This window comes from Hippocampus zosterae, chromosome 4 (assembly GCF_025434085.1).
Source record: "Hippocampus zosterae strain Florida chromosome 4, ASM2543408v3, whole genome shotgun sequence".
Taxonomy (NCBI): Eukaryota; Metazoa; Chordata; class Actinopteri; order Syngnathiformes; family Syngnathidae; genus Hippocampus; species Hippocampus zosterae.
In genome coordinates this window covers 11,117,555-11,137,437 of record NC_067454.1, presented here as the reverse complement: position 1 = coordinate 11,137,437, position 19,883 = coordinate 11,117,555, and the positions used below count along the sequence as shown (strand labels likewise).

Genomic DNA, 19,883 nt, shown 5'->3' with positions numbered 1-19,883 from the left:
CGTATCACATCCAAACAAAGTGAACAGTGAGCAACGAGCCACTCCTTTTATCCGCAGCTACCGTTGTGCAAGCGTTTCCTCATTTCTGGAACAGAAGTGTCATCTTTGTAAAAATAAATTAATAATGCAAACGCCATGTCAGCAATCATCATGAATCATTGTAGCTCGTGCATGAAATTCAACTGAGCTTCATTTTACTGCAGTTCCTACATCTGCTGAATCTAAGATCCAATACTAGAATTATATCAACAATTATTTACAAATACATATAACAATGGAGTGGTTTTATTAAAGGAACTCATTCAACCATGTTTATTACTAATTATTAATATGATATTTAATGTTAAGATGTGTGACCATGAACATGCTTTAAATTTCCTATAATGTCACAAAAGAAAGTTACCAATATGTTCATTATTGTTGTTCATTATTAGTGATACTACTCTGACTTTTGATGTGATCATTTGAATCTTGGCCCTGTTGTGAAAGTCTCGAAAGACGGTGTGACGCCCAAGGGATGATGTCATTTCCTGTAATTTAAGGCAAGCCGATTCATCGAATTTTGTGATGAATTCGAATTTACTTGTTGGACGAGTTCATATTTTAAAATCTTTTTAAAAAAGTGTTTCCAGCTCCCATAGGTTCAAAGTGTGTTGCCACTAAAATGCACTGCTTAATCTAACATGCAAAAAAAGAGTGCATGGAGTAATGTCAGCGTCATTTGTCTAATTGTTGATAAAAAGTTTTTAAAAAAATTGGAGATATTATTTTAAGGCAATGAAGCCCTGCCCTACTTGTAACAAGAGAAGACAGATCAGTGGCAAGGATGTCTCCTCGAAGCAAAGAAGGCCTCCAATTGGTTGATTCGAGAAGAATTGAAGCAGAGCCTTTATTTTTGCAAGCCTGTCAAAAATGACTTTGGCTTTGTGAAACCTATAGTTCAAATTCTACACGCATCTCCACACATGCACACTTTCTTCTCAACGCACCTGAAGCCTGGACTGAACATGCAACCAGCTGGCCGCCTGAGACTGAGGATGTGGCTGGAGGAGCAGATCGAGTCTGGGAAGTACCCGGGAGTCTGCTGGATCGACAAGGTAGATCGTCATCATCATAAATTACGTGCACATAATGGACACTCACTGGATTAAACACGGGACACAACTGTACAATCATCAAAATGCTGCCTTTATAAAGAGACTAATGATTTGTATTAATTGAACAGTAACTGTACTGCATCACATTAAGAGCTGTGTTTAATATTTTGACCTGGCCACATTGCATGTCGGATGGGGTTTTGACACAACGAATCCCATTTGAGGATGCAAAAGTCTTCTAATAAAGTGACCTGTAAATATTCAATATTGTGTAGAATTCTAGCCTCTTTTTATGACTTTTTTTCAGCGCAGTCATTTTGAAAATTAAAATATTACGCAATATTGACAATGTTTTATGGGGGGGGGTCACAATTTTACAAAGGTAAAATGCAATATATTACATGAAAAAGAGCCTTAATATTATGACAATATAGTTTACGAAAAAAGTAATTAAATTACTACATATATATTTTTAAATTACATACTAGTACTACAACAAAAGAGTGAGTATAATAGGAATAAAGTCATGTTTAAAAAATAAAGTAAGATTCTAATAAGTACAAAAAATGTCCTAATTTTACAAGATATGCAGTATCATATGAATAAAGTTCAACGAAATAATAGTATTATTTAAAAGTAAATTTTTTATAAGAATAAGATAATATAAGAATAAAATTAATATTATGAGAATAAAGTCAGACACTATATATCAAGATGAAAATTCCAAAAATACTAGAATAAAATCTTAACTTTGGCAAAATGTCACAAATTAATGAGAAAAAAGTCCTAATGTTTCAAGATTTATATGAACAAAATGAAAATTCCACATTATTCCACATAAATTTATATTACCAGACTAAAGTCGTATTATGGATAAAAAACAACTAATGAGTGGAAAGTCAAACAACAAATGTAACTTTAAATTTCTGAAATTTCTCAAGTTGAGGCCAAAATAAATACGTATAAGTATCAACGTACAGTATAAGATGTTTTTTTTCCATTGTGTTTTGTGATTGTAGTCTAATAAAGACAGAAATTATACATGCTAATATTTAAAAACAACAAATGTGAAATAAATATACTTCCACCAAAAGTGTCAGGTAACATTTATACGTGTGTGTAGCAGTGTTATACCGCTTGCCAACGGTGCACATGATGAACGCGCCTTCTCCATGTGTGCCTCCAGTCGGAGCAGGTTTTCCAAATCCCGTGGAAACACGCAGCTCGTCACGGCTGGAATATCGACCGAGACGCCACTCTCTTCAGGAGCTGGGCTGAGCACACTGGTACGCCAGAAAAAAACAACTTCCAAGTTCTAATCAAAAAGCTCAAGAATAAAGTGCGTTGTTCTCAAAGCATTCAGCAATTAACCAATCTTTGTTTAGTCTCTGTGAAAATTAATTCTTCATAATGGACATAAGACTTTTTGGATAATTAAATACTTCCAACATTTTTAACAATATGAGCTATCGTTTGTCTGCATTAAATCTGCTAGCTTAATGCTAACATGTAATGAAAACAGTCGACAGGCTAACAAAACAAGCATTGATATCACGGTTGGTATAAACCTTTAAAGAACTTATACTTGAACATAAAAGTAGCAACAAATGCAGACAGACAGAGAGTACTTACAGGCATAAATTCTTTATCCTTTACAGAAGACTACTGTTTACTGCGGGTTGTCTTCTTCTGTCTGTAATCTTCAAATATATGTACCGGTATATATTATTGTAGATGTTTTATGCGTCCATTAACTTGTGCATTTTGCATTTACAATTTTACAAGATTACTTGCAAAAATTATTTACAGGAGTAAAGTTGTAACATTTAAAGGGTACGGAAGAGGATTAGGGCCAGTGAAGAAAAAAAAAAAAGAATCCTCTATATAGGGAAGCCAGGTCAAAAATGTTGTTTCCAGTGAATATGCTCAATGCAGGACCATTAGCCAAAATGTGGTATTATCATTATTATTGCATTTGTGGACTATGAACTAGGCAGCAAAATCAACCCATTTTTATCCATCACGAGGGGCAGCCATTTTGTCCCTTGCTGTCGACTGAAAACACAATGACATCACGGTTGTTTAGGCCTTAGTTAACAAGAACATATCGTCAAAACCCTTTTCGACATCCGCTTTAAGACCAAAAATTGATACTTATTGTCGGAAAATTGACATTCACTTCAAATTAAGATTTTATTCTCAAACAATCACAACTTTGTGATATTTTCAGGGGGAAGGGGTACTTTACATCTAATGTTGTCAGCAGCATGCGGAGGAAGTGGATCCTCTGTCACGCTTTGCTCATGTGCAATTGGCTGCATCACTAATGGCCTTGTTCGCTCTCAAAGTGAAGGCGATCAGGTTGCACTGTCAACTTGACTGTTCTTACTGGACAAAACATTAGGAAGACCTGCGCAAGCTAATGAAAGCCAAATATCTGAAATGTCCGCTGCGTAGTTAACAAACTTTAGATGAGCCTGAACCAAACAGGACATGTTTAACTGCAGGCCGATACCGTCCAGACCAACACAAAGCCGACCCAAAGACTTGGAAGGCCAACTTCCGCTGCGCCCTCAACTCTCTCCCTGATGTACGTGAGCTACGTGAGCACAGCAACAAGAGAGGCAGCGACGCCTACAGAGTTTACAAGATGCTCCCCGGCCCCAGTGTTCGCAATAGAGGTGACTGCAACACACCATACGTTACACGTACTGGACGGAGCGACTCTGGCTCTCAATGAGCAAACGCTATAGCAGTTCAGATCATGATACAGTACAGTCAGCAAAACGATCATGATCAGGAATATTACCACGACATCACTACCTGTGTGACTGCCAAAGAAACGAATGCTCAAAATATCACAAAGAACAAAAAAATTAGGCAAGCAAAAAGGTACGAAAAAAAAATACAACGACTGTACATTTAATTAGACAAAATTATAAGAATTAACGGGTGGCACGGTGGTCTACCACTGCACTGTGAGTCGACCACCGTGCCACCAGAATGCAAAAATATATTTTAAAAAATATGATAAACACCCAAAACGTTTTAGATGAAAAAAATGTATATGAGGTGGAAAAATGGGAAAATATTTTACACTATTTCTCCAATGGTAAAAATTGTGTCATATGCAAAAACATTAGATAAAGTAGAAAAATGAGAAAATATTTCACACAATTTCTCCAGTGGTAAAAATTGTGTCATATGCAAAAACATATTAGACAAGGTGGAAAAATGAGAACATATTTTACACTACTTCTCCAGTGGTAAAAATGGTGTCATAAATGACAACTTTTAATGAGATCCATGTCATAACGTTACACGAAAACATATTTGAAGTAGGATGTCAATGAAAATTATACTGATGTGACAAACTTTGAGTCACAAACAGCCCCTTCTCTCCGGTCAGGACTCCGGATGCGGAGTCAGCATTTCAAAGAGCAGCAGCGCATCAGACCGCTTGCGCCTGTTGATGCGTCGCCGCAGCCATGGCATCCTCCCAGCGGCGTTTCAAGCACTCAAGAGGCGTCGTGCAGCACTGCTGTGACAGGTGAGTCGTTCATTTGTTTTGCACGTTTTGCACCGCGGCCGTGAAATGTGCGACTTGCCTTATTGTTGTCAATTTGCAGACATGTTATTGGAGGCCATGGAGCAGGAGGACGGAGCCAGGGTATCACAGGAGAATCCTCCGGACCTTCAAAAGGTTATTTATCGACATGAGAGGGTCGCGATATTTGAAATGGTTCAGTATGGTACAGTGAAATTCTGCACCACATCAAACAACAGCGTTGTGTTAAATCAACAGTTCCAACGTGAGCATCAGCGAGAATCAGCAATTTCATCGTTAGATTATCTGAATATGTGTCTTTCCGACTCCAGGGGAATAGTGTTTCCCCAGTTGTGAACTTCACCGCACGTGACTGCAGAATGGGTGATACGGGTCGGAGCGTACCTAATGTTTTGGATGCTGAGTGTCCTTATTATGTATTGGCCAACTAGACGTTGTTCTTTCTGTGTTTTTCTGCAGCTGGTTAGTCACTTCAGCAGCACGACTGAGTCGTGCAACCCCGCTTGTGCTCAAAGAGGATGGAGGGCTTACCCACTCTGGGACCACTGGCACTGTAGGGACACACTACACATGTTATGTATGCATGCTTGTGGAGGCAGTGAGAACTTTGAATTTTTCAAAAATACTCGGTGGTCATATTTTGATAAAAATAAAATCGGAATTACGATGATGTAGTTGATATATTATGTGAAGAGTCATTAAAAATCCCTACATATCTGACCTTTTTCATAACATTATGTTGTAATATGTAAGACGAAGTTATGAGTTTGAGGTTTAAGTAATATTCGATGAAAAAGTGTCATACTTTGGTCAGAAAAAGGTTAGGTTGGAAGTGTGCCATGGTTTTATATGAAACAGCCATAATTTTGGGAAAAAATGTGATATGTAAGAAAAAAGCCAAACGTGAATAAGGTTGTAAAATGGCATGAATGAAAAGAAGTCGGAATATTATGAAAAATAAGTTGTGGCACGTCGAACGCCTGAATGGACTCCAGCCATGCATCCGTACGCCTCTCCCGTGCTGCATTTAAAAGCGATGAGAAGAGCCGCTTCCATTGACAGGGAAGCAAGTTCGCTGTGATCACGCCCACAACGGCGGAAATGCCCGTTTCTAAATGTGTTTGTCCACAAAAATGCCAAAAGAGAGAAAACTCCACGCAGGCACAGTCAGACCTCACTAGACTTGTTCTGGGCACGAAAATATGACCCAAAGTCTTCACAATAAAGTCAGAATATATGTAAAATTTAGAGAGTAAAGTTGTCGAATGACATGAATAAAGTTGCTTGGAAATCAACGTTAAAAATACATTTAGGGACATATGAAGCCATCTCTGATGAAAATTGGCTATTGACGAGTGTAATGGGAGTTCAGGGGAACAACATGGCTCAGATTTAGACCAACTGTCTTTCATGACCATATTGTTAAATGAACGCCACTTATGACCAGTTATTCCAAAACTCAGCATTATTATCTTTGTAAAGGCAGAATTTTAGATCATATTCTCATCCTGCCTGTTTGGACAGTTTAGTACTATCCAGTTACTGTTGTGTTGTGTTCCCTTAGGTCCAGTGGACGACAGCCTCTTCTCCCTGCAAATAGAGACCGGCAATGAACTTGCGTCAGACTGGTCCTTACATCAGCAGACCCTTACACTGTAGCAACATCAGGAACAATGTGTCTGCGTGTGCGCGTCGCGTACGTGATTAAATGTTCTTTTTCCCCGCAAACCCACTGAAATAAAAGACGAGACAAAAGATCTTGTTCCAAGCCACGCATTAGCTCATGTTTTAAGTGCTTCCTACTCACGTCGATGACTCCCTATAGCAACAAAGAGGAATGATCTCATTTTGCATTGTTTGGACTGTCAAAAATTGTGGCATCAAGAAATTATATGTCCAGTGAAAAGGATGTATCGCCAGTGGGGTTTTTTTGGTCTTCTGTTTATTTGGATGAATAGAATAAAAACGTGAAGATATTTGCTTTTCATTGGACATTTTTGTGCCTCATTTAATTAAGTTACAATTTTCTGCCATTGTTGTTTGGGAGCAAACAACTAAATTACTTTGCGATAAGAAAACAACATGCTTTTCATACCATACAAAAACATATTTGTATTTTCCTTAGCCCCAAAAATAAATATGAAAAAAAATGTTAAGGAAAAATATTGTTTGGAAGATAAACTAAATTATTCTTAGAATGACAGTATTTACATTTGATTTTATTTTAAACCCTTTCATGTACCCTGTAATGTGATAACATTAGGGTTAACATGCAGTTTTATTTTTTCTTATCACCTAATGAGGCTAAGAAAAATGTTGAGGATGAACAAAAAAAGAAATTGGATACATGCACAATTTGATTGCACAATAAACATATATCAGTTTTCCTGATTGTGAAAACATTTTTCATTGTACAGCTACAAACCAATGTCGCCCAACCTCTACATTGGTATTTTTTTAATGTTTAAATTGTATTGACATTTTCAATTTTATGCCCCTAAATCCTGTAACTCAAAGTAAAGTTTGTTTTTTAATTAAAACAAATCCCAAAGTTGGGGGACATATTTTAAAAGCATTTACTCCACTTATCTGCTCCTTTAAAAAATATTTTTGATGCATTTAAAAATGGACAACGCTGTTGGTAAAACATCAACATGAGACATTTATTTCCCATTGCACAAATGAAAGACAGCATGGACTTTTTTTTTCTTAATGAAAGGAACATGTCATACAGTGCCGATGTGGGAAAACACTGGTCTAACGCTGGATTTTATACAATATTGTAACTAAAACAAAGTACATTTCCTATTGTTGATTTATAGCATGGAAAAAAAAGGGGGGGAAGAGACATTCAACTTGTCCTCTAGCACATCCTGTTGTTGAAAAGTTGCATTTTACAGTGGACAGAAAAAATTACAAATTTCCAATTTGTAATGTTAAAAAAAAAAAAGAGACCGAAATAATTATTTCAAAACTTTCCCCAACATTAATTTAACTTATGACCTGTCGAATTCAATTAAAACATATAGTAACAGGGGAAGTAAAAAAAAAAAATACCCAACTGAAAACGTAGAGGAACATGTGTATGCTCTCTTACAACGGGCGATGTGGCTGTGTTTAGACAAGTCATATTCATATCCAACGTTAAATTTGAGTCAGCACACACCTGCTGGCGTTTAAAGTACCTTTGTTTCACCATAAATAAAATTTATATGTTCAAGTAGACTTTTCTTATCATTTGTAAACACCGTCACATCCCCCGTTATAAGGATGTGCATGCACTCTGTTCTTTAGTTTCATGCTACAATTCAAAAAGCGTTCATTTGTTTCCGATTTGTGTTGTACAGGTTTAGGTTGCATTCATTAATTTTTTTTAATGGCATTTCAACAGAAATGTGTAGACTTTTTCCGTCCATTGTAATTTAGCATAGGATTTGGAAAATCAAATATGCATCACTTTCCACATGCAAAAATATTGAACAGAAATAATTGGTAGTTTAAACGCTTAAAAAAGTCTTGCAAAGCATCATTGGAAATACTTGCCATCACGGTAAATACGTTTTTACCTGGGGTGACTAGGGGACAATCATATCTCTTGAAGAATGGTATAAAGACTCTGGCTGGTATATTTTCTTATATTGCATGGTACAGACACTGACACGTTTTGCTGGCTTTATGGTACAATTACATTCTCATGGACACGTGTTCAACCACAGGAGATACCAATACACAAAAGCGCATGCATTCAAAAGATCCCGGTTAGCAATGGCGTACAGAATGTGGACGGTGGTTAACATTCATACCGTTGGTGCGTCCACGAAGGCCGGGCCAATGAAACCGAACCCGCAGCCACGCTACAACAATCAATGCAAAGCAAATGTGCTGGAATCGGATGACGACATAAATAAGAGTACGGATTTGAATATAGGTCCGTGATGAGGCTGCATTGCTTTTAGTAGCTTGAGCCTAACTGAGAAAAACTAGCATATTTCCTCAAACAGTGGCCTCCACTAATTAATGAAATGGCTGGGTGTGACTTCCACTTAAACTATGAATGGGGAACCTTTTCCTATCGTGGAGCACATTTGGGCGTGGCGCAATTATTTTTGTTCACTTTATCCAGGGCTGTTCATTCTGATGAAATTTGCAAATGGTTGTGGTTGCAAAGGGGACTTCAATAACTGGGTCGTGAGCGCCTCCCTGATTTTATTTTATTGATTTGTTTGTTTCAGGCCACAAACAGCAGAAGACAAAATATTTTGTGTTCACAATTTTCTCCACTTTGCCCCATTTTCAACCAAGGAAAAATGGAAGCCAGTTTTAGTGAGCAACATGGTGTTTGGCCGGCATGTCGTTCAAGACTAATAAACAGGTTTATGGATATTCTCAGAGCATTGAATCGTTTGCAATTGGCTTCCTCGGTTTGTCTTAGGGGACATTTTGCCTCTCATCTGTTTAGGCTTCCTCCGTTCATGCAAAACAGCTGCACCAGCCTGACAGGCGCTGAGAAACCTCAGCATAAATGCAAAAGCAGCACTGCAAATAGCCACAACTAATTAAGACCCAATGAGACCATACAGGCTCAGGAATTGTGCATAAATTCTGGCTATGCTACAGTCTTAGCCACAAAACTTTGTCAGAAACAGAGGATGAATTCCAGCTTTGACTTTTCGATAACTGATGCCCGTTTTCTTTCTGTTGAATAGTTCAACAATGAAGAAACGCAAGGGTTTCTTCGCAATTTTTTTTGCCAAGAACTAAACTGAGGCTCAGAGGGGATGGAGCCTTTTCTGTTGCTGGTCCCTCTCTCTGGAATGACCTCCCACTGAACATTCGGCAAGCCTCCTCGCTGCCCATCTTCAAAGCCCTCCTCAAAACTCACTTGTATTCTTTGGCGTTCGACTCAGCATGACTTAGATTTGTTCTTGATTTTACCGTTTGGTGCTTTCTACCGCCATTATTACCGATTTGTCTTACCGTTTATTGTGCATGTTAAATTGCTCCATGTACAGCACTTTGTATGCTGTTTGAAAATGCTCTATAAATACTGTTGACTTGACTTGACACTCAATATTAGGGTCATGGTCTGAAAAAGCAATAAACACTTAAAAAAAACATCAAATCAATGTCTTACTTCACATGAAACACTAAGGCCATGGGACACTATTTGAGGAAATATGGTATCATGGCACGCCAGAGAGAGCAGATAAATGCCAGATAATCTTAATCAGCACTTAAAAGTGTATAAATTCATTGATACCCTCTCCCACCTTATGTGCTTTAATGTTGTCATTAAGAGAAAAAATATATCTATAAGAGATCACACCTCTACCTTTGGCCCATGCTCCACCCCTACACATGTTCTTTTTATAATATCCGACTGACAAAAAAAAATAAAAAAAATACAAGGACAGGAAATTAAAAAAACACGCTGGTGGAGGCAAGCCCCCCCCACCCAAAAAAACCTAAATGTTAACTAAGTCTAAAAGGAGGAGGAGAACAATGTCACCTGAATGGCACCTGACCAACTCAATTGTGTGCGGTATGGGCACTTTCAACTTCATTTCAGCTTTCACTATTTCCTGGATCTCATAAACATATTTAAAAGAAAAATCTATTCAAACAACATTAGCCTCAGACGTAAAAAAAAAATTAAAAATACCCGAAATAATAAGAACATGACGACAGATAAGGAAGTTCATAGTTTATTAAAATTCTACATGATTTTAATCTATGAGTAGATAAAAAAAAAGCGTAATTCCTAAGCAGGCGTAAGTGTACATGGTGTATGGTCCAGTGTACGCGACTCAATTCAAGTTTAGTAGAAAACAGCAATCATTAACCCTGCAGACGATTCAGAGGATCATACGACGTCTCTCAATACGGAAAGAAACAAACAAAAACCAACATCTTGCTTTGCTACCTCCACCTGTCCTTTGTCAAACCTCTGAGAGAGCGATAGAAAGTAAAAAAAGAAACAGACAGTTCCACGTCTCTGGCGTGGCCCAGCCACCGTGAGGTCCGTTTGCAAATGCGATAATAAATACAGGCATCCATGTGGGCGACGAGAGTGACAGAGTTTTCCTCATTTTTACACACACACACACACACACACACCCGCGCTCACAGACACGCACAAGCATACGTCTGACGACGACGATGAGCATCCTCAATTAAGCCTCCTCTACCTCCTCTCTATTTTTTAACTGGTAATCTTTACAGTGCAACAGCATGGCAGCAAATGGATAGCAGTGCTTTCATTAAAAAAAATTAAGGAATGAAAAATAAAAAATATATACAACATTATGGAAAAGCAGTACTTTTCTCTTTTGGTACGGCGTCTGTGAAAGACTGAACTGCTTCCTCCTATAAACAACAGTAGTAGTTTCTGCCACACTTGAAGGGCTGTGATGGGGAACAAAAGAACACGTTAGAATGCTCCCATATGACAAAACTAACAAAATGATTTTTATAATTACTGGTGAAGTCCATAAAACCCCTACTTTTGGGGTGTTTGACTTTAGTTGGGGCCTATTTTTGGGGTGTTTGAAATCAAACTCAAGAGAGACTCGTTTAAATATTAACTCATTCAGTACCAGCCAATTCTGGACCAAGTCTGAAAAGACGTTTAAAAACGTCTTTGGGAGTGAATGAGTTAAGTAGATTCAAAAGGGAATAAATATACGAGGCACACAATAACGAAAACTTGTCATCGCGACAATGGCCAGTGCAATGTGTGTGTACCGCAAAGACGTGTGATAAATTCATATGAAACAGTATGCGTTTATCTGATTTTTACCAATCAGGAGAAACCTCACATGCGCATCACCATCAAATAGGAGAACAGTTTCTCGGGGTATTACTAATATGAAATAACTTTTAAAATGTTCACATGAAAATGTCTGAGTTATTCAATTAATTAGCTCAGAATACCTTGAGCCTGTTGATTTTTCCCGATTGAAAGTAATTTCTTTCATTGTCCTTCCTTTAGGTCGATATAATATTGATGATTCACCACCTATATTGCAGAGCACATGTTTTTCCCAATACTTTGCAGTCTTACAAACAAGCTCACATGGTTTATTTTCTCACACAGACACTATCAATGACAATGAGATTAGTGGCTGAGTAATAGTCACAAGGCCAATGAGAGACACATGAGCAAAACAGATGCAAAGCGGCAGGGTTTGCTTCAATTGAAAGGACATCTGTGAAGACGCTCCTTCATCAACAGGAAAAGCAGTTGGTTTTGTGATCGAGTTCGCCACGGATGAACACCGAGTAGATAAATCGTGATGACGCTCCTGCCCAGCGGTTTTAATGTGATAAATTAAGGTGTGGATTCGAATGAGCACTGTGGACACAACAAAGACTGACATTTGCCAATGTTGGACAAAAAAAAGGAGGCTCAGAGGGGATCAAGCCTTTCCCGTTGCCGGTCCCTCCTTTTGGAATGACCTTCCATTAAATATTAGAAATGCAGCCGGTGTCCATTTTAAAAACTCATCTTAAAAGAAAGTTTTCATATTTTCGGTGGCTTTTGACTCATAATGAGGCTCAGTATTTTTGGGGTGTTTTGTGCTTTCTGCTGCATTTGTGTTATGAATAGATTGTTTTCACTGTCTTTGCCATAATCTGATGCATTTCTAACGGCTGTCTTGGTTGTTTTAAAATGCGATACAAATGAAGTTGTGTTGAATTTGACGCGCCATTTTATTTCTACATGGAGCGGTGTATGTGAGTCTGCAAAAACATTGTCTGTGCTACAATGAAGCAAAGACTTTGCGTCGACGTTTCCTGTAATGAAATTATTCAAGTAATCGTTTCAGCCCTGGTATGCCGGTTCAGAATGTTCCCAAAAACAATGGCTGTAAAGTTAAATGACTTGATGACAGTAACAGCCAATCACATAGCACAGCCATTCTCACCAATGAACAATTTCGAGTCCTTGATGCATGTCTTTGAAATTTAGGAGGAAAGCCATGGAAAAGCCAAGCAAGCAAATGTACACACAACATGCAAACTCCACAAAGGAAGGTCACAGTTAAGATTCAAACCCCAAGGCTCAGAACTGTGATGACATGGTGCAGCCCCAACTCTGGAAACTATTATTTCGATCATTTCCTGTGAGCATAACTTACTTCTAAACAGACTGGAGGTTGTGTTTAACCTTAGAGGCTCCAGTGGAACATTTAAATCACCATGTTGGGCTGCTATGGCAAACACTTACACCTCAAGTCAAAGAAACAGACACACGTGCCTCACCTCATAATTGTGAGCCTTCAGAGCCGCCGTGTACGTAGCCGCCTTTGGACTTCATCTGGGCCTGAACCAGATCCACCTGCAAGTGTTCAGTAAGCGGCTTTGAGCAAGCGAAACCAAAGCACACTAACACGACTTGGGTGGGTTTATGTGAGGAGAAGAGAAAGAGTTTTTCCAAACCTACCGACGGCAATCCCAGGCCCATGTCACCCGAGCCGACGTGCGTGGTATGAACGAAGTTTGTTGGCTCGCCGATCATGGAGCGGTCAATCCGCCGCCGACGTTTCTGGTAAACAATACGTTGGTTTTGGAACTAACATTTTCTTTTTTGCATTTCACGTTACAAACTATAAGAGGAGGAATTCAAATCACCTAACAGAATCAGTCGCCTTGAGATATATATATATCTTTTTTCTTTTAATAGCAATATACAACATTTCTCGGGGTCCCCCTTGCAGTTATGGACTCAAACTGCACTTGTAGTATGGAGACAATTAGCATTTGTTAGATAACAAAAATATCATGTATTATATAAAAGGTCCAAGAGGTCCACCAATATAATTTCTAAATCAAGTTGATATAAGAACAACAAGGTTTTAAACTCTCCTTAACAGAAGCCAATGTAGATTCAAAACCATTTTGAAGCTAAACCTGTTATTACTTAATGTCGCTTTAAACACACTACTTCTCTTTTATCCACAAATAAATATCAGAATTGTATGTTTTGTAAGTTTGTACAAATTTATTATAATAACATTAGCGGCAATGAGATGTGTGCTGGCTGCTCCGCCAAAATTACAGAACACTAAAGTAGGTGATCCAGAGTTGTCATTGCATTCACAGAGATGGCATTCTTTTTATGTTAAACCACTGCAGTATTTGAATTAATATCTTTAAATACAGTATACACATACGCTTAAAATTTGAGAAAACCCCACATTTCGTACAAAGGAACATGCAGGAATTCTACATTTGTCCGTACAGAAATTGAAATGTAGTATACTTACAGGCTGTGGCTGCTCCGCAATACAGCAGCTGAAACAAACCCAGAATTCAGTCATTCCCAGGCCAGTGACAACGCCGCTGTAGCAGTTTCCTGTTTCGGTTGAGCCGCCACTCGCCGCGTGCCTTCCTGTCTGTCTGATGTCAGCACAGCCACAGACGCACGGTGGAAACTGATGGAGGTCACTCCGGGACAAACGTTTTCTATGAGAAGCTTCTGCCCAGTGCAAGGAACTTCCTCCTGACCACAAGTTTTTCAAAATAAGTATCAGAAGGAGCTCTAATTTCAAATGACAAAAGGTGTACTCTGGCTAATTAAAATGCTATTTACAATTCTAATAGGGCTAGCAATGGGGTCACAGCTGAACCTCTTTCAGTATGAGGACTTTTAATGCACATTTATGCGCTTGGAATATTGGTTTCCAAATACTTAGAGCTAGTAGTTACACTTAGCATGACTGAAAATGTGGAAAGAATACACCAACATTTGGAATAAATGACATGGAGAAAGAAACGAGGTCAGTACAGTAAGTAGCAGATGAGCATGCGCAGCGACCTACTATTGACAGTCAATAACACTCACATTTTAGGGAGGGATGGGTTGCTATCATAAAGAGAGTGTCTGATTACATATAGCATTTGACAGAGAGAGCGCCATTTGGCCTAGTGCTCTATAGCTCTTTACAGACATTTATTTGAGGAAAAAAAATGACCCAAAATGGATACGCCATGTGATGCCAGTTGAATCCATGTTTTTCTATAGCAATGTGACAGGGAGGAAAGAAAAGTGGAGGAATGTGAAGGAAAGGCTATGTTTGGAGGGAATAATTGAATTTGAGAAATGCCCGAAGGGGCATTTCTCCATGTCTGGAGAGAATAGCCAACTGGTGGATTGACACCATTTTAGGGTAGGTGGCAGACATCGAGTACAAAAATAGATCAAAAAAAGTTACCACGAGGAACACATTCAGTCAGGGACGGCAAGTACAACTGTCTCACATTTTAGCCACTAGTTTATACCATAAAACAAACAGTGCAGCACAGCTTCTGGCTAGCGAAAATCATGGCTTGTGATATATCGTTATAACGCCAAACTCATTGTAACAGCATCTGGCCAAAGCAGTATCAAATGTCACTATTCGTGTGATTATAGCATAGTCATTCAAACTGTGCAAACTCTTGTTGCTGTCGCACTTGCCTAGCATAGGCAAGTTTATTCATTCATTCATTCATTCATTCATTCATTCATTCATTCATTTTCCGAACCGGTTGATCCTCACTCGGGTCGCGGGGGGTGCTGGAGCCAATCCCAACTGTCTTCGGGCAGTAGGCGGGGGACACCCTGAATCGGTTGCCAGCCAATCGCACGAAACGCAGAAACAAACAACCACACTCACACCTAGGGACAATTTTGAGTGCTCTACCAGCCTGTCATGCATGTTTTTGAAATGTGGGAGGAAACGGGAGGGCCCGGGGAAAACCCACGCAAGCACGGGGAGAACATGCAAACTCCACACACAGGAAGGCTTGGAGCTGGAATTGAACCCGGCATCTCTGCACTGTGAAGTCAACGTGCTAACCACTCGACTACCGAGCCGCCCTCGGCAAGTTTATTTCCTCTAATATTGGTGTTGCAGTTTCCTGGGAAAACAAATGCTGTTAATCTTTTCTTTATTCGTTTTAAAATATGCAGTTATCATGTGCACACTGTGTTTCGTAAATGTGCTCTGGAGTGTCCTGTGAAACAATTGTATAAAAATAGTGTGCTTTTGTGTTTTCATATGATATTTTTAAATAATATGTTTCCTTGATGTTCTTGATTTCTACAACTTCCTTTGTAACAATAGGGAAATGCGGGTCCCAGAAACAATGAGAACCAATGGTCGAATTGTTTCGACTCTGATGATTGGCATCAATCTTACACTTTCTGTGGACTGAGGGGAAAAAGATCCCTCATATGCGAAATGGTCGCTGGTACTAGATATTTCCCTATTTGGACCTACGCCTATCCACCGTCTCCCCTTCCCACGCAGCTCAATTTTTTTGTGAGGCATTTTATTTCCTTTAGTTAATGGTTTTGGACAACATCATATAAATCAGTATACATATTTGACAAACGTTCACGGGTCACTAATGCTGATAAACGACTTACAAATACACAAGCTGATTTATAATCGAACAATGAGCACTTCGTTTAATTGAAGTTAATGTAGCTCTGGGTGGATTAATTGATAGGTTTCTAAACTCACATTACCACACAAACCCGTAATTTGTATTTATGAACACGGTGTTATGTAACTGTGTACCACGGTGACTAATAAAAGCCCGCTTCAAGCGGTGAGCGTAAATAACAAATGTCACTACGTTAAATATTTTAGATAAAGCAAAGGAATGTTTAATTTGGGGCGTGTTATATTCATTCACGTTTGAAAGGTCAAAACGCGCGGTAGCGCCTGAAGGGGCTAAAAGGGTTAGCTCGCTCGCCGTTTCCTCCACTGACAGCTAGCCTGTCGCGCTAACTCAGCCCCATTTCCGATAGGACACAAATTGACGATTTCAAACAGCAAGTACTTCAAACAAGTACGAGCGTGCATCGCCGTGAATTAATCGCTTTACATATATACCTTTACCGAATGGTAAATGGTCTTACCTCACGGTGACTAGTTTGTCCGTGTCATACGTTACTGTCGACTGCAAAGATAGAGAAAGCGCACAAAAAACACCAGGAAGTCAAATGTTGAGAAATTCGTCGACTTCCGTTTTAAAGTTTGACCACTTCCGTGTAGACCCACGCTTTGCACGTTACTCGTGGGGGTTTCGGTTCTTCCAAGATTCGCGTTCAAAATATATTTATATTGATCTGAAAAGATGAGGCCGCTTACGGAGGAAGAGACGAAAACATTTTTTGAGAAGCTGTCGAAATAGTAAGTAAAGCGAGAGGACATTTTGATGCGCGTTGATCACTGCCTGGATTAGCATGCCAGGCTATACATGTGATTAATATATATTTTTCTCTCTTAACAGTATAGGAGAAAACATAAAGCTCCTCGTGGACAGACCGGACGGCACGTACTGCTTCAGGCTTCACAACAATCGCGTATATTACATGAGGTAATCTTATCACTAATACGATTTAGAGCAGGGTATGAAAAATAATGTGTTGTAGAAAATGATACACGATTTGAGTGCAAATTATTGTAAAAATCACCAAATGAGACCGTAGTTTGAGAAACATTTGTTCAGATGTACATGGAAACCCGTCAAGGAATTATCAGTGATCAATCATTGTTTTGTTTCCACAGCCAGAATATTCTCAAACTATCCACAAACATTTCCCGGGACAAATTGGTGTCAGTCGGCACTTGTTTTGGCAAATTTACAAAGACCAATAAGTTTCGGCTCCACATCACAGCTCTGGATTTCCTGGCGCCCTATGCAAAGGTTTGTTTCATTCGGACTTTTTAATATTGCAGTTTCTGCCTTTGGAAATTGTGTGTCATGAACGAATTAGAGCAGTGTGAACAACACGGCTTTTAAATGACACGAACATTTCCGTCTGACAGAGAGAAAAAATATGCGAGAAAGCAAAACTAGTTACTTTGACAGTGCCTTAAACTACCGGTATGTAAAATATGTTATCATGCACAAGAAGCATGATAACATGCACGCTCTATCACTGTTGCACTAATGACCTTCAAGTGTTTTTCCATTGATTTACGGCTCAGTTGCTGATAAACTACGGCATGTTAACGAGAAATAACACCCTAATAAAATGGATTGTTTGAGAATTAAATGCATGGGAAAACACTCAAAACACTTCCACTGTCTCTCATTAGATTGTGTGTAGCTATACCTAATGTTTCACTTGTGATTTACTCGATCTTCATGAAGTTTAAGGTGTGGGTGAAACCTGGTGCCGAGCAATCTTTCCTGTACGGGAATCACATCCTAAAGTCCGGTCTGGGGAGGATCACGGAGAACACCATGCAGTACCAGGGCGTGGTGGTCTACTCCATGGCTGACGTGCCCTTGGTAGGTCTCCTCAGGCTTCATGTTCCAACATGCTAAGAACATATTGAGCTAATCATTACATAATTGTTTTTTCAGGGGTTTGGAGTGGCTGCCAAGACGACGCAGGAGTGTCGGCGAGTGGACCCAATGTCCATAGTTGTGTTCCATCAGGCTGACGTGGGCGAATTCATCAGGAATGAAGATGCATTAACATAAATCGAGATTTTTGGACTACAGCCGCTATTGATTTGACAAATGACACCCCCCAGCACCCTAACCCCACACACAACCTTTCAGCCACATTTATTATATTTACAAAAAAATCCCATTTGAAATTATTGGAGTTATGTGGTGAAATGCAACAAAGAAAACTTTGTTTTAAAATGAAATAATGGACTTGGCAGCATGGCAAAGACTAGTTTGAATGTCTGCCTCACAGTGCAGAGGTGCTGGATTCGATTCTGACTCCAGCCTTCCTGTGTGGATTTTTCATGTTCTCCCCGTGCCTGCGTGGGTTTTCCCCAGGTACTCCGGTTTCCTCGCACATTCTACAAACATGCATGGCAGGTTAACATAACACTTTAAATTGTCCCCAGGTATTATTGCGAGCACGAATGATTGTCTATGTGTGCCCTGTGATTGGCTGGCAACCTGTTCAGGGTGTACCCTGCCTACTGCCAAAGATACCTGGGATATTCTCCGGTATGCCTGCGTCCCGAAGATGATTAGAATATGGATGAATGGAAGGTTCTATCAGTTGGACTGCAGCTGCTGTTGATTTGACAACTGACCCCTCACCCCACACACAACTGTCATCCACATTTGTTACATGACATTTATCATAAATCCTATTTGTAATGATTGGAGTCATGTGGTGAAATGCAACAAAGCAATAATGTTTTTAAATATAAAAGAATGGACTTGCCGGCGGCACAGCAGGCGACCTGTTAACAGCACGTCCACCTCATTGCAGAAGTGCAAGGTTAAATTCCGGCTCTAGCCTTCCTGTGTGTAGTTTGCATGTTCTTACTGTGCCTGTGTGGGTTTTCTCCGGGTACTACGGTTTCCTCCCACATTCCAAAAACAGGCATGGCAGTTTAGTTGAACACTCAAAATTGTCACTAATGCGCTGTAATTGACTGACAACCAGTTAAGAGTGTACCCCGCGACTGCCCGAAGACAGCTGGGATTGGTTCCGGCACCCTGGGACTCTCGTGAGGAGAAAGCGAATTAGAAAATTGATGCATTTATAAAACGGGCTCACACATACTTATTGCTGTGTGTGTCTGCGCTTGTGTATATATGTATACACACACACTGACATTCTGAGCACAAACCACTGTAGCAGGAAATATAATTGGAATTCATGCAGGATATACGATTGTTGCAAACACGAGTGCCACATTTTAATAATTGCCACAATATCTATTGGTAGGCAACACTGAATACAAGTTGCTGCTCTGGTTTGCCTACACTGCTAACAAGTGCACATCAAAATAAAACCAGCATATACTTAAAAATTAATTTAGACTTTATAAAGGCTGTGGGGCCTGCTCAGAGACTGGAATGTGGCTTGCGAACTGTACTTTATTCAAATGTGATCAAGGGTCAACTGCATGTGCCTGACCTATGAATGCAATGGTGGATACAGATTCATTGTATCATATATCATCTATTAGAAGAGCATTAGTTACCACTGCGGTTAGCACGTCGGCTTCACAGTGCAGAGGTACCGGGTTCGATTCCAGCTCCGGCCTCCCTGTGTGGAGTTTGCATGTTCTCCCCGGGCCTGCGTGGGTTTTCTCCGGGTGCTCCGGTTTCCTCCCACATTCCAAAAACATGCGTGGCAGGCTGATTGAACACTCTAAATTGTCCCTAGGTGTGAGGGTGAGTGCAAATGGTTGTTCGTCTCTGTGTGCCCTGCGATTGGCTGGCAACCGATT

General features: G+C 39.6%; 3 protein-coding genes across 3 annotated transcripts; 2 read left to right on the top strand and 1 right to left on the bottom strand.

Annotated features, from left to right (window-relative positions):
* Positions 1 to 518: 518 nt before the first annotated feature.
* On the top strand, positions 519 to 6,522 carry LOC127599867 (interferon regulatory factor 1-like). Its single transcript, XM_052064082.1, has 7 exons — positions 519 to 1,097; positions 2,284 to 2,383; positions 3,605 to 3,778; positions 4,507 to 4,647; positions 4,727 to 4,800; positions 5,125 to 5,218; positions 6,230 to 6,522. The coding sequence occupies exons 1-7, from the start codon at positions 966 to 968 to the stop codon at positions 6,322 to 6,324; spliced, it is 810 nt and encodes a 269-aa protein (XP_051920042.1). The 5' UTR covers positions 519 to 965; the 3' UTR covers positions 6,325 to 6,522.
* A 781-nt stretch (positions 6,523 to 7,303) lies between these two features.
* Positions 7,304 to 16,711, bottom strand: cdc42se2 (CDC42 small effector 2). The gene is made up of 6 exons (XM_052062959.1): positions 16,580 to 16,711; positions 13,935 to 14,170; positions 13,112 to 13,213; positions 12,931 to 13,006; positions 9,731 to 11,070; positions 7,304 to 9,427 (listed from the first exon to the last, which is right to left on the bottom strand). The coding sequence occupies exons 2-4, from the start codon at positions 13,986 to 13,988 to the stop codon at positions 12,932 to 12,934; spliced, it is 231 nt and encodes a 76-aa protein (XP_051918919.1). The 5' UTR covers positions 13,989 to 14,170; positions 16,580 to 16,711; the 3' UTR covers positions 7,304 to 9,427; positions 9,731 to 11,070; position 12,931.
* On the top strand, positions 16,702 to 18,801 carry nip7 (NIP7 nucleolar pre-rRNA processing protein). Its single transcript, XM_052062955.1, has 5 exons — positions 16,702 to 16,853; positions 16,954 to 17,040; positions 17,232 to 17,370; positions 17,821 to 17,961; positions 18,037 to 18,801. Exons 1-5 carry the CDS (start codon positions 16,798 to 16,800, stop codon positions 18,154 to 18,156), a joined length of 543 nt encoding a protein of 180 aa, XP_051918915.1. The 5' UTR covers positions 16,702 to 16,797; the 3' UTR covers positions 18,157 to 18,801.
* Positions 18,802 to 19,883: the final 1,082 nt, after the last annotated feature.